This window comes from Canis lupus, chromosome 1, assembly GCF_048164855.1.
Source record: "Canis lupus baileyi chromosome 1, mCanLup2.hap1, whole genome shotgun sequence".
Taxonomy (NCBI): domain Eukaryota; kingdom Metazoa; phylum Chordata; class Mammalia; order Carnivora; family Canidae; genus Canis; species Canis lupus.
Window position 1 is genome coordinate 111,676,054 of NC_132838.1, and position 14,167 is coordinate 111,690,220.

Sequence of the window (14,167 nt, forward strand, 5' to 3'; positions counted from 1 at the left end):
CTTAGGCAGTAGTGGAATGGCTGCTTCTAGTGGCAAGGATGACTGCAAAATTCAGAGGCTGGGAGCAATCACTCATGGACAAGAGGGCATTTGTAGGCATTCTGTATTCCAACAGAAAAGTTTCAGCAGTGTAGGAGCAACACATTTGAGAATAGATGGACTGAAGAGGATAAGAACAATTTCACTTTACCTGTGTCATCTCTCCTCTAAGCCAGCAGAGCTCACTGACAAGAGTTTCCACTGGCCTGCAATTTCTTCCATGTGGGAAAATAAGATCATGTGAGTGAGTATTCTTGGCTTCCCCAGCTGTGTGGAATGCTGCTCAACAGGCCCACTTCTTTCCTGTTCTACCCAGAATACTGAGGTGACCTACATGGCTGAAGGGTTGGGAGAGGGTGGGAGCACAACAACCACAGCTTGGAACTCATCAAAGGTACACAGATTCTACTAAATGCTTCACAGACTGTCAGGAAGCCTGCCCACAAGCTGCTGGGGATGCCTCTCCTGCAGTCTCCTCAAACTGCCTATTGGCACCCCCAACACTTCATGTGCCTAATTTCTTCTACCTTGTGACTGGCTCCCTAAACCCACCCCAGCAGATGATAAGCATGAGCCTTTGCAGACCTCTAGCAAACACATAGAAAGACTGCTCAATTCTGCAGGATTTGGAAAAGGAATGCAAACATAAGCACTTCAGAGAAACAACAATAAGGGGGAAAAAGGGAGGTTCTCAACACCAAGTCTAGCTTTGTGGTATAGAGAAAAGGCATACAATCTTATAGATGTCCCCAATCAAGAGGAAAGGTAAAGTGTGGTGTGGATACCTCCATAGAAAAGTTCTGAGAAAGCCTCAGAATCCCTAGACAGCTGACTAGTGATAGTATTTCTCTCTTGAAGCCAGTTGGTAGAGACTAGAGAAGGAGAGTGCTTCTTCAAATAAGAAGACAGCAACACAAGACTTCAAGGAATATGAAAAATCAAGGAAACATGACACCACCAAAGGAACACAATATTTTTCCAGTAAGTGACCTCAAAGAAATGGAGAGTGAAAAACTGCCTGATAAGGAATTCAAAATAACTTTTAAGGAAGCTTAGTGAGGAGAACACTGATAGACAACACAACAAAATTAGGAAAATAATATATCAACAAAACAGGAAGGTCAACAGAGAGGTAGAAGTTAGAAGAAAAGAACCAAACTGAAATTCTGGAGCCCCAAAATACAATGAATGAAATGAAAAGTGCAACAGAGAGCATGAATATTATACTTGATCATACAGAATAAAAAATGTACTAATTCAAAGATGGGTTATTAGAAATTTTCAATCAAAGGAGAAGAAAATGAAAAAGAGTGAAGAAAGCCCCTGTGAATTAAGAGCTATAAGAAAACAACATACATATTATAGTAGTCCTAGAAGAAGAAAGGAGAAGAAAGCTTATTAAAAAATATATATAATAGCTAAAAAAAACCTCCAAATCTGGGGAGAGATGTGCACACCTAGGTACATGAATCTCATAGATCCTGAAATACTGTCCACGGAAAGAGGACGTCACTGACACACATTATAATACATCTGTTAAAAAATTAAACAGAATTTTGAAAGCAGCACAGGAAAAGAAACTTACCACCATAGAATATATCATCAGAAACCTTGCAGGCTAGGAGAGAGATGATACATTCAAAGTGCTGAAAGCAAAAAACAAACTGGCAACCAATATTACCCAGCAAAGCTGTCCTTCAGAAATAAAGACTTTCCCAGACAAACAAAAGCTGAGGGAGTTCATCAGCCCTAGACCTGCCTTACAAAAAATGCTAAAGGGCATTCTTCAAGCTGAAAAGAAAAGATGCTAATTAGTAAAACGAACATGTTAAGTATGACCCTCACAGGTAAAGAAAGAGAAGTATATTGTCAAATTCTCCTAGTGGTGTATCAATTCCTTAACTCTAATATAAAGTTTAAAAGAAAAAGGCATTAAAAATAATTATAGGTTCCTCAAAAAGTTAAAAATAGAACTACTCTGGGTGGCTGGGTGGCTCAGCCAGTTCAGTGTCTGCCTTTGGCTCAGGTCATGATCTTGGGGTCCTGGTATCCAGCCTTCAGCCAAACTCCCCACTCAGCAGGGAGTTTGCTTCTCCCTCTCCCTCTTCCCCTACCTGCCCCCCCGCCACTCTCTCTCCAATAAATAAACTCTTTAAAAAAAAAAAAGGTCCTTTTTGAGGAACCTATAATTATTTTTAATGCCTTTTTCTTTTAAACTTTATATTAGAGTTAAGGAATTGATACACCACTAGGAGAATTTGACAATATACTTCTTTTTTTAAAAAAAGAATTTATTTATTTATTTATGAGAGACAGAGAGAGAGAGAGAGAGAGAGAGAGAGGCAGAGACACAGGCAGAGGGAGAAGCAGGCTCCACACAGGGAGCCCGATGTGGGACTTGATCCTGGGACTCCAGGATCACACCCTGGGCATGAAGGCAGGCGCTAAATCACTGAGCCACCTAGGGATACCTCCAATAAATAAAATCTTTAAAAAAAGAACCTTAACTATCTTAGTTTATAGATTTAAGAGTTCCAAAGCACCCAAAGCAAAAACTAACAGAATTGAATACAGAAATAGACAAATTCACAATGACATGTAGCTTAAATACTCCTCTCTCAGCAACTGATAGAACAGAAAATTAGTGAAGTTATAGGAGACTTGAACATTATCAATAAACTTGATCTAATTAATCTGACATTTATAGACTACTTTACCCAACAGCAGAATACACGTTGTTTTCAAGTGCACATGGAATGTTTACCAAAAGAAAGCATATTCTGGGTGATAAAACAAACCTCAACAAATTGAAAAAAAAAACAGAAATCATATAAAATATTTGCTCTGATCACAATTAAGTTAAAATAGAAATCAGGATCACATATCTGGATAATGCCCAAATATATGGAAATTTAAAAACACAATTCTAAACAATCCATGAGTCAAAGAAGAAATCACAAGAGAAATTAAAACATATTTGTATTGAATGGAAGTGAAAGCACAATATAAAGTTTGTACCATATAGCTAAAGAGAAAAATAAATACAATTAAAAGATTATATCAGAAGAGGTTTCCAATCATTGAACTAAACTTCTACCTTAAGAAAGTAGAAGAGTGAAGTAAAAAAAAGGCAAGCAGAACATAGCAAAAATTTAAAAAATCAATAAAATTGAAAAAAGAGCAGAGAAAAATCAACAAAACTAAGAGCTAGTTAAGACCAATAAAATTGATAAACCTCAAATGACAATAACCAAGAAAAAGAAGAGATACAATATTACCCACATCACGAATGGAAGAAGGAACAGCACTACAGGCCCCAAAGATATGGAAAGGATGAGGAAGCTCCTACCAATTAACCAGCCTCATTATTCAATAGGCCATACCAATACTAGGGAAGCCCTTAATTAATTAGAACTAATAGGGCAGCCTGGGTGGCTCAGTGGTTTAGTGCTGCCTTCCGCCCAGGGTGTGATCCTGGAGACCTGGGATCGAGTACCACATCAGTCTCCCTGTATGGAGCCTGCTTCTCCCTCTGCCTGTGTCTGTGCCGCTCTCTCTCTCTGTGTCTCTCATGAATAAATAAATAAACTCTTAAAAAAAAAAAAAAGAACTATAGCAACAAATGCATCTGTTGGATGCCACCATGTACTATATTAATCCTAGAGTGGTTTATATAAACCTTTACATTATTGTGATGGTTACAAAAATAAAACAGAGTCCACCAAACAAGCTTCCTCATCAGGACTAATTAAAAAATGGGAGGGGGAATTATTTATTTTTGTTGTTATTTATTGGAGATTCAGAGACTCCTCAATCATCCGAATCACAGAAAAGTCCAACTTAAAAATGCAAAGCTTATTCCCGACAGGCCATTCAATTATTAAGTATAAACCTCACTTCTTCCACTGTTCCTAATATCCTTACAGATGTCCCAGCCACCATGCCACTCATCGACATGCATGAGGTCTCCTCCCATAGCCTCAATGAGCCTTAGAACCACAACAAATCCCTTTACCAACCTCCATCAATGGCAATTCCTTGCCTCTTACCCTGGTTAGGGACTAGAAGTCTTCTGCGCTCTGATCACCTCCTGGAAATACATGCTGATATATTTCATTGTTGGGTAGTATTTTGGTCCCCACAAAATATCCAATTTTATTAAAAGTTATATATTGTAAATTTTATTTTATCACACTGGTGCCTGGTGACCTTCAGAGTTTAAAAAGGGAAAATCACTCACTACTAGGAATGTCACTGGATATCAAGTCCATGGAATTCAAAACCTCTCTTATCATAGGCACTAATAAACTTGTGGTCCCTATGAAATTGCCAAACTCAGTATTAGGTTAGATGCTTTAACCAATGGATGTTTATATTAATTTAAGCCCTGTGATATTGTTATATAATAAGAAATACATATTTGGTCTTCATCCCCATTTCCTGGCATAGAGTTCCTAAATCCCTTGGAATATCCAGTGTAATAGGTGCCTCTTTTGTCCTAATGAGGCAATTCTTGATGTGCTCCTTAATAGCTTCAGGATGGGGGCACGAGAAAGACCAAGGTATGATTCAAGGGTTGGGACTTTTAGTCCAAGTCCAATATCCCCAACATCTGAGGAGCGGAAAGGGGATGGAGATTGAGTGCAATCACTAATGATCAATGATTTAATCAATCATGCCCACATAAGGAAGCTTCCATAGAACTCCCCAAACGATGGGGTTTGGAGAGCTTCTGATTTAGTAAACACATCTAAGTGCTAGGAGGGTGGTGCACTTGGAGAGGGCATGGAGGCTTCAAGCCCTTCACTCATACTTTTCTTTATGCATGTTTTCCATTTGGCTGTTCTTGACGCATATCCTTCATAATATCATGTAAGATTAAGTAAACTGATTTTCTGAATTATTCTTCCTGGTGTGCTTCTGCCAACATCATCCATAATAGGCCTCATTTTAACCTGATTAATTTCTTCTGGGCCCCCAGATATCATTGACTCTGATCAGGATACACACTTTAATGCTCAGTTCAGGCACAGACCTTACAAGAAAGCATCATTTGCAACATTCATTTGTCCTATCATCTAAAGATAGCGAAATGATGGTCTACTGAAGGATATCCTATTAAAATCACAAAATGGATAATGGCTTCCAAATGGCTCTCTCTTTTGCACATTACTTTAGTTGTCCTGAATTTTCAATCTTTAGGTCCCAAGACTCTGTCAAAATTGCCATCAGGGGACTGTCCCTCTTCTTTCCAATCTCTACAATACCCAGATAAAACTCCCTTTTTCATTTACTGACCCCCCCCCCAATTGTCCTGCCTCTTTTCAATTCTGGTACAACATGTGCTGGATTGGCATCCAGTTTTAGGGCAGATAATAGAATGGGATCCCCTGAGAATTGAGGGCCCATGACACCTGAAAAGATTATTCTATAGACCACAACAAAGGTCTCTGCCAAACTTGCTACCCTTCCCCAGTAGTATAAAAGTTGGCTAATGCAAGGTCTTTCTTTACAGGAAACGTGTCTTGGTACCTAGTTCCATACCTAAGTAATTGTGTAGCTTTTCAAACAAGATCTTAAATTAGTTTCCAGCACCAGCATTTTTTTTTTGAGAGAGAGAAAATGCACATGAACACACATATGCATGTGAGCAGGGGAGGGGTAAGGACAGAGGGAGAGAGAGAAACCCACACTGAGAATGGAGCCCAACACGGGGCTTGATCTCATGACCCCAAGACCATGACCTGAGTCAAAATCAAGAGTCGGACACTCAGCCTATTGAGTGCCCAGCACCAACAATCTTAAATAGGACACCAGCTCTGGCGTCAGCCCATTATGGAAATACTTAATGGAGGAACCACTATAGGATCTGGGATGACAATACCCATGACTCCTATCATAATAAACAGGCACCCCCAGGATGCTGAGGCCCATACATCCGAGACAAAAATATGTCATTGTGGGATATTATGGCTCTACTTGGCCGGAACTTATCTCATTTGGCTCATCATCTGGGCCTGGGATTCTCCCATTTCAGCTCAATGCCAAGCTGGCTTCCTTACTTACTCCAGTTCAGTGCCTAACTCCTTTGGCATCTCCATCTGTTTGGGGCATTCAATTACTTCACAGCTTTACTTGATAACAAATGGAGGCAAAAGTGACAGAAGACAAAATGTGTATCTGCATAGGTAGTGCTCTTAGGCTACTTATATTCTACATACGATGCATATGTGGTCACCTGACATATCCAATGTGTCCCAGAGCATTCCTTGGTCTTTGATCACTCTTGCAGTAGTTTCTCAAATTAGAACTTTGCCTTAAGGTCTTGGGAATTAGCCCAGGGCTCATATTAGGAGTTCCCATTATCTACTACTACACAATGGTCCTTACAGGTATTATCCACAAGTCAATCACAGACGACAGTACAACCATCAACTCAGGGATGAAGATCTCAACCCAAGAGACCAAAGCATCCCAAATGATAATTTCAACATAACCAACAGTCCCAACCTTGATGCTGACTCAAAATATTCTATCACAATTTCATTCCATAACCCATCAAATAAAAATTCTGACACCCCCTCTGTTCCAATATAGTTTTCCCAACCAACTTGTACGCCCTTTTGTGGCCACTCTAACTTCCCAATGGTCCCTTTTTTAAATCACTCACCTTCTGCCTTATCTCCAAAGTTTCAATCTATGCAGCCTTTCTTACACTCTGTTCCCAATCTAGCCAATGACAATATTATCATAGACAACTTAACTGAAGCTCCCACTTTCTCTGCTTATGTATATCTCTGCAACCTCTATATTCTCCTCCCTTACAGAATGTAAGCACAATGTAAGAAACTAAAGCTTATTGCCAGGCCCTTACTTACCTAAACATAACCCAGGTCCTAATGAGGCACATGAGGACCTACCATTGCCTATTACCTGCTCCAATGCATCAAAGTGTTGCAAGCTAGTACTCTGCAAATTAGCCAATTTATATACACTGGTGCCTCACCATTTAATTTCACCTTTGGGTGAAAGTAGCCCTACACAAATCTAAAACCCCACCTCCTTCCATGCTTAACAGTTGGGACCTTGAAATGGTAACTGCCCATACACCACTCTCCACTATGACCCTCATAATCACAACAGCACCAATCATTTCATTCAACAATCCATGCTACACTCTCCACTATTCCCACATCACCAGACCACTTCCTACTTTCCTCCACTTGCTGGAGATTATCTATAAAACAGTTAACATGCTACCCAAAAGATAAAACTCAATGACGGACCAGGCATGCCAGCTTGGGTAACCACTTATACAACTAATTCCCACCCCCTTGGTGGGCTTTGCTATCCATATTAACCACTCACTATCCTCTCTGGTCACCCTCCAGTTCCTTTACTTTCCCCAGCACTTCCTAAACCTCACCAGGGTCTTCCTCATTATCTTTCCTTTCACAAATCTCATGCCCTACCTAGCCTCTACAAATAATTGCTGTTATATATAGCCACTGAAAGTATATGACCCCCATATGTATACACTGATACACTCACAACAGGGTACACATAGGCTATCCTTTAAATCTATTATAAATTTCTAAAAATATTTTATTTTTTTATTTGACAGACAAGAGACAGACAGACAAGCAAGGGTAGCTGCAGAGAGAGAGGGAGAAGCAGGCTCTCCACTGAGTAGGGAGCCTAACGTGGGACTTAATCCCAGGGATTCCCAGGGTCCTGGGATCATGACCTGAACCGAAGGCAGATACTCAACCAACTGAGCCACCCAGGCACGCCCAAATCTCTTATAAATTAGGCCTCACTCATAATTTTTGGTATAATAGGTACAAGTCTAGGTCTTTTCAGTTCTGTAGCACAGCCTTAGTACCTAAAAGCCAGCCAAACAATGTCATAACTCCTGGCAGACCACATATATCAAAAAACCTAAGATTTAGAAACCTTTAATATGAGAGAAAGTTCTGTAGCTGCTGTAGGAGTTTACAACATATTCCATTGGCATCTCAAAGTAGATCCTTGTAGGGAACCTCTGGCTGTATATAGGTCAATAATATAGGAAAAGTCTGTAACATAGTTCAATAGATAAAACAACAAACCAAAATAGTCAATGATTTTGCCAAGTTACTAAAATACTTCATGAGATTTCTTGAATCCCCATTGATTTCTTCTCTTGGATCCTTATTCTACCTGGATTTTTATTATCTGGCCCCACATTATCTTTCATAAAGCTATAATAATAACTGTAAACCTAATTATTTTGGGTCATCTTTGCAAATGTGCCCTCTCGAGTACCAGTTTATTTACAGGAATACCTGGAAAGTTGCCCTGCTAGACCAAATGTCAGGAGTGGATTGTGAAGAAGAAAGAAAGAAACCTGGACATCTGATTTAATGTCAGCAACTTAAAAGCTTCATCTCCTATCCATGTCCACTGCCTCTTCACAATTCTGATAAGGTTCACCTATCACTTCCAAAGTACAACCTCCCACCATTTTTTAAACTTTGTTCAGGGAGGACTTCCACTGTATAAAACATCTGAACACTGACCATTCTTTCTGTTCTGGACCTTCTCCTGGACAGCTACCCCCTCCACCTCTGATCATCCCAAGGGACTACCATCGTGAGTTTTGTCACCCAAATCTAACATTGGTGGGGCTGCTTCCTTACATCACAGTGAAGTTGTTGTAATATGTACATCAACTGTCATAGAAAAATAAAACTTTCTGCAATGACATGATTATCTACACAGAAAATCCCAAAGAATCTACATAGAACAGCTACTTTAACTAATATGCAAGTTTGGCAAGATTATAGGATACATAAAACAATCAACTGCATTTTTATATACTAGCAATAAACAATTGGAAGTTGAAATTTGAAAAAGAGTATTTAATTTAATACCAAAAAACGCAGAGTACTTAGGTATAAAGCTAATAAAATATGTGCAGGATCTATGTGCTGAAAACTACAAATTGCTGATAAAAGAAATTAGAAGGGTCCTACACAAATAGACAGATACTATGTGTCTGTGACTTAGAATATTCAATATTGTTAATAAGCTAAGTCTCCCTAAAGTCATCTATATATTTTTTTCAATGCAAACCCAATAAAATTTCCAGCAATTAGTTTATTTTTAAAAATCACAAAGCTTATTCTAAAAATTATGAAAAAAGTAAACAAATTAAAGTAGCCAAGATATTTTGAAAAGAGTGGAATTGGAAAACTCATACCATCTCATCTCAAAACTTATTATACAAGGCTACATATTGGTAAAATGATAGACACACAGATTAATGGAACTAAGCAGAGGCCAGAGAAAGACCCACACATATATGATCAATAGATTTTCCACAAGGGCCAACAGAAATTTGATGTGAAAAGGATAATTCATTGGATGCTTACAGGCCAAAAGAAATGGCCTTTGACCTTACACTTTAGAAGACAAACTCACATGGATCATAGATCTAAATGTAAAGCCTGAAACTATAAAGCTTTTAGATAAAAAAGGAGGAGAAAAATCTTTGTGACCTCGGATTAGGTAGAGTTCTTAGATCTGAAACCAAAAGCACAATCCATGGAAAATGAAAACTGAACTTTGTCAAAAACAAAATTTCTGCTCTATGAAAAATACTGAGAATGGGATTAAAAATACAAAATACACAGAGATAAAACATTTGCAAAACATGTAACTGACAAAGGACATATGTCCAGAACATATAAACTCCCAAAAAACAAGAACAAGAAAACAGTTCCCCAAAGAAAACAGATATACACATGAGACACATTCAGATATAAAAGATACTCAACAGTCTTTAGGGACATGCAAATTAAAACCAAAGTGAGGTGCCACTATATACCTACTAAAATGGTAAAAACAAAACAAAACCCTGATATGCACTGGGTTGGTGGGAATGCAAACTGGTATAACCTTTTAGGGTTGTTACCTTTCCATACAGTTAAACATACTATACAATCCTACTCTTCAGTATTTACCAAGACAAAGAAAACTTGTGTTGGCACACAGACCTGTATGTAAATATTTAACACTGTTTTCTTCATGATCACTAACAACTGGAAACTCAAATATCCTTGAATTCATAAATAAATAAACCAAACTTAGTATGTCCATACACTTGAATACCAATCAGCAATAAAATTACTATGATCTACACATCAAGACTGATGAATCTCAGAAGCATAAAGTGAAAGAAGCCAGACTCCAAAGATTATACACTATATGATTCCATTTTAGGACATTCTGGACAACTATGCAGACAGAAAACAGGTAGATGGTTGCCAAAATCAAGGAAAGGTGACAAGGAGAGGGGTTGACTATGAGACTAGGAAGGAATTTCAAGGCAAGGGATCCTGGAAGTGTAAAACGTCTTGATTATGGTGGTGATAATACAATAATAAGCATTTGCCAAAACACAGAATGATACAACAGAGTTGATTTTAGTGTATACAAACTATTCCTTAATAATAATTTTTACAAAGAATGGTAGATTGTAGACTTTTCATAGATGCCTTGTATCTCACTGAGGAATTTTTAGCATGAATGGATACTGAATTTTGTGTTTTACTTTCCCTCAACCTACTAAAATGATCATATATTTTGATCAAAAGAATCCAGACATAAAAGAACGCATACTGAACCCACATGAAGCTCAAGAAAACAGACAGTCTAATATGAGGTATAGCAATCATACTTGTTGCTGCTGGAGGTGGGAATAACTAGAAATGTACACAAGGAGACATTCTGGTTTAATAGAAATATTGTATATATCGATCTTGGTGATGATGACATAAGTGTATACATTTGTCAAAATTCATGAGGCTATAAGCTTGAGATTTACATGTGTTACTGTCTGCAAATTATACCTCAATAAAGTATTAGCATACAAAAGTGCTGGTCGCAACCCCCTGAAGTGATTTTTGGACCTACTAGCAGGTTGATAAACATTTGTTCACAGGACCTGCAGGGTTGGGAAAATGAGTCTATGTGTCTAACTTAAATGTCCTCCAAGCCTTGCAGAATTCATCTTTTAAGTACATTTCATAGTTCTTAGAGAACTGAATAAAAATTTCAAACATGACCGTTCTCCCTTTCATTCATTTAACATTATTAAATACCTATCATGTGTTAGGCACTAAGAAGACTGAATAGATATGGCAGTCAACAAATCTCTATTCTCTTGGAGCTTGTATTCTAACGGAAGAAATCCTGGCACTTCCAGCTCAACCCTTCAGTGAATTTCAGATCAGATTGGTCCTTCCTAAGCCTCTCCTCTTGTGTAGTATCTGCTAAATGTCAAGGTTCTGAATGAAGTCCTTATGTCGCCACTCTCATGAGGCTTCCCTGCTGTGTGGCCACTCAACCACTGTTGACATGTCAAGCCCTGGCTAAATACTGACTCTTTTATAAGCCAATGCTATGTCTTCTAGGACAGGTCTGATCATTGGACTGTTTCAGCACCCATTTGAGGTATTAGAACATATAATTTTATGGCGCTTCTTTCCTATGTGATTTCTCCGGGGAGAGAAAGTCCTTATCACCCTCATCATCGGCATGTACTCGCTGGTGAATTATAAGACTTGAGCTCCAACTGAAGCCCTTCCCACACTCCTCACATTTGTATGGTTTTTCTCCAGTGTGAACTCTCTGATGGGCTTGAAGGTAGGAGCTCCAGCTGAAGACCTTCCCACACTCCTCACATTTGTACGGTTTCTCTCCAGTGTGGACCCTCTGGTGGGCCTGAAGATAGGATCTCTGTCTGAAACGCTTACCACACACATCACACCGGTATGGCTTCTCTCCTGTGTGGACTCCACGATGAGCCAGAAAATTTGAAGCCCGACAGAATCCTTTCCCACACTCCTCACATTGGTATGGTTTTTCCCCAGTGTGGCACCTCTGATGGGCTTGAAGCTGTGAACCCACACTGAAGCCCTTCCCACACTCTGCACACTGATATGGTTTCTCTCCTGTGTGGACTCTCTGATGCACCTGAAGACTCGAGAACTGACTGAAGGCCTTACCACACTTCTCGCATTTATAGGGTTTCTCTCCGGTGTGGATTCTACAATGAACGTTGAGATCTGAACTCCGGCTGAAGCCCTTCCCACATGTACCACATTTGTATGGTTTTTCTCCGGTGTGGCCTCTTTGATGGGCCAAAAGATTTGAGGCTTGACTGAAGCCTTTCCCACATTCCTCACATTTATAGGGTTTCTCTCCTGTGTGGACTCTAAAATGAATGTTAAAATCTGAGCTACGACTAAAGCCCTTTCCACATGCATCACACTGATACGGTTTCTCTCCAGTGTGGCCTCTCTGATGGTCCAGAAGATTTGAGGCCCGACAGAAGCCCTTCCCACACTCCTCACATTTGTAAGGTTTCTCTCCAGTGTGGCTTACCTGATGTGCCTGAAGGTGTGAACCTACACTGAAGCCTTTTCCACACTCTTCACATTTATAGGGTTTCTCTCCTGTGTGGATTCTACAATGAATGTTAAGGTGTGAGCTATAACTAAAGCCCTTGCCACATGCCTCACATTTGTATGGTTTCTCTCCAGTGTGGATTCGCTGATGAGCCTGCAGTCGTGAACGCCAACTGAAGCCCTTCCCACACTCTTCACATCTATAAGGTTTCTTTCCCATGTGGACTCTCTGGTGGACTTGAAGATATGAACTCTGACTGAAGCTCAGCCCACACTCCTCACATTTATAAGGTTTCTCTAATGTGTGGACTACTGGAGAAGCTTGACAATGTGAGCTTTTCCTGACGTTCCTACCAAATTCCTCATATTTCTGTGGATTCTCTCCAGTGGGGACTCTCTGATGATGGTGAAGATACAACCTCTGTCTGAAACCCTTACACGATACATCATACTTATATGATTTATCTCTGGTATGGACCTTCTGATGGGCTTGGAGGCTTGAAAGCCGACGGAAGGTGTTTTCACATTTTTCACATTTATAGGGCTTCTCTCCTACATGGGCTGTCTGGTTAGTTTGAAGACGAGAGTGATGAATGAAACCTTTTTCACACTCCTCCCCCTGGTAAGGTTTTCCTCCCTTGTGATCTTTGTGAACTTGAAGATGTAAATTCTGATTAAAGCCTTTACCCAACTCCTCATCTTTATAGAGGGCATCACCTTGTTTCTCCAACTGACAGCCATTTCCTTGAATATTTACCATGGGATCTTGGCACAGGGTTAACTCCTTTGTAACCTGTTGCCAGATTTGGGAGCAAAACAGCTCTTCATGTGGCAGGTACTTTAATCCAATTTCCTGAAGAGTCTCCGTGTCATTTAGATTCTTGTCTCCTAAAATGATTAAGAGAATTTAGAGATGAGGCATGTAAACACTTTGTTTAGAGATGTCAAGGCTAGATACTTAGGCCCATACCCTAAGGCTTATCTTGAATCAGGAGAAGACTCCATTTTACTCCATCATCAAAAACCAAGAGGCATTCCACCCAGCTCCCATTCACTACATGTTAATGAGATACATTTAGAATCATACTAAATTTTACATGTGAGGAGCAGGTGGGTGCAGATCAAGAAAAATACTTCCTAGGGAGTCTTTACCAAGAAGAAGCTGCACCTACTAAAAGCCTTGTCTTCTTTGCTAAGCAGGTGTCTGATAAATAGTTTCCACAATTCTGCCTATTGGATGCACATCTGACCCAATGCTCAAAATGTCTAGTAAGACCCTTATAGACAGATGATCAGAAGGTGTCCCCAGGCAATGCTGAAAACCTTTGTTTGAAACTATTTCATTGGAAGTTTATTCCATGTTAGAAGCCTTGAAGAACTAGGTTGGCTGGAAAGAGACATGTTTTTGGGAGAACACATCGTATCACCTAGGTGCTTAAAATTCAGAGTATAAGCAGGGAGTGGTCTTTCACCTCTTACTGGGAAATATTCTTCAGGATGGCAATGGCAGAAAAGGTTTATAGTACAATAAATTATTCTAAAACCTCACAGCAATAAAGTTCCACCCAGGTGGAACCAGATGTGCCCTAGATGTGTTTTTTTTTCTGGATACATACCTACATTCATCCAAAAGCACCTAATAAATTAGAATTAGATTAGAGAATCATGAGGAG

General features: G+C 39.4%; 1 protein-coding gene across 1 annotated transcript in view; it reads right to left on the bottom strand.

The window, feature by feature from the left end:
• Positions 1–14,167, bottom strand: part of LOC140609190 (uncharacterized) — a 58,386-nt gene that overhangs the window by 29,978 nt on the left and 14,241 nt on the right. Inside the window, exon 5 of the mRNA XM_072784473.1 lies at positions 11,560–13,382. Within this exon, the coding sequence (XP_072640574.1) occupies positions 11,560–13,382 (1,823 nt within the window). The remainder of the gene's footprint in view (positions 1–11,559; positions 13,383–14,167) is intronic.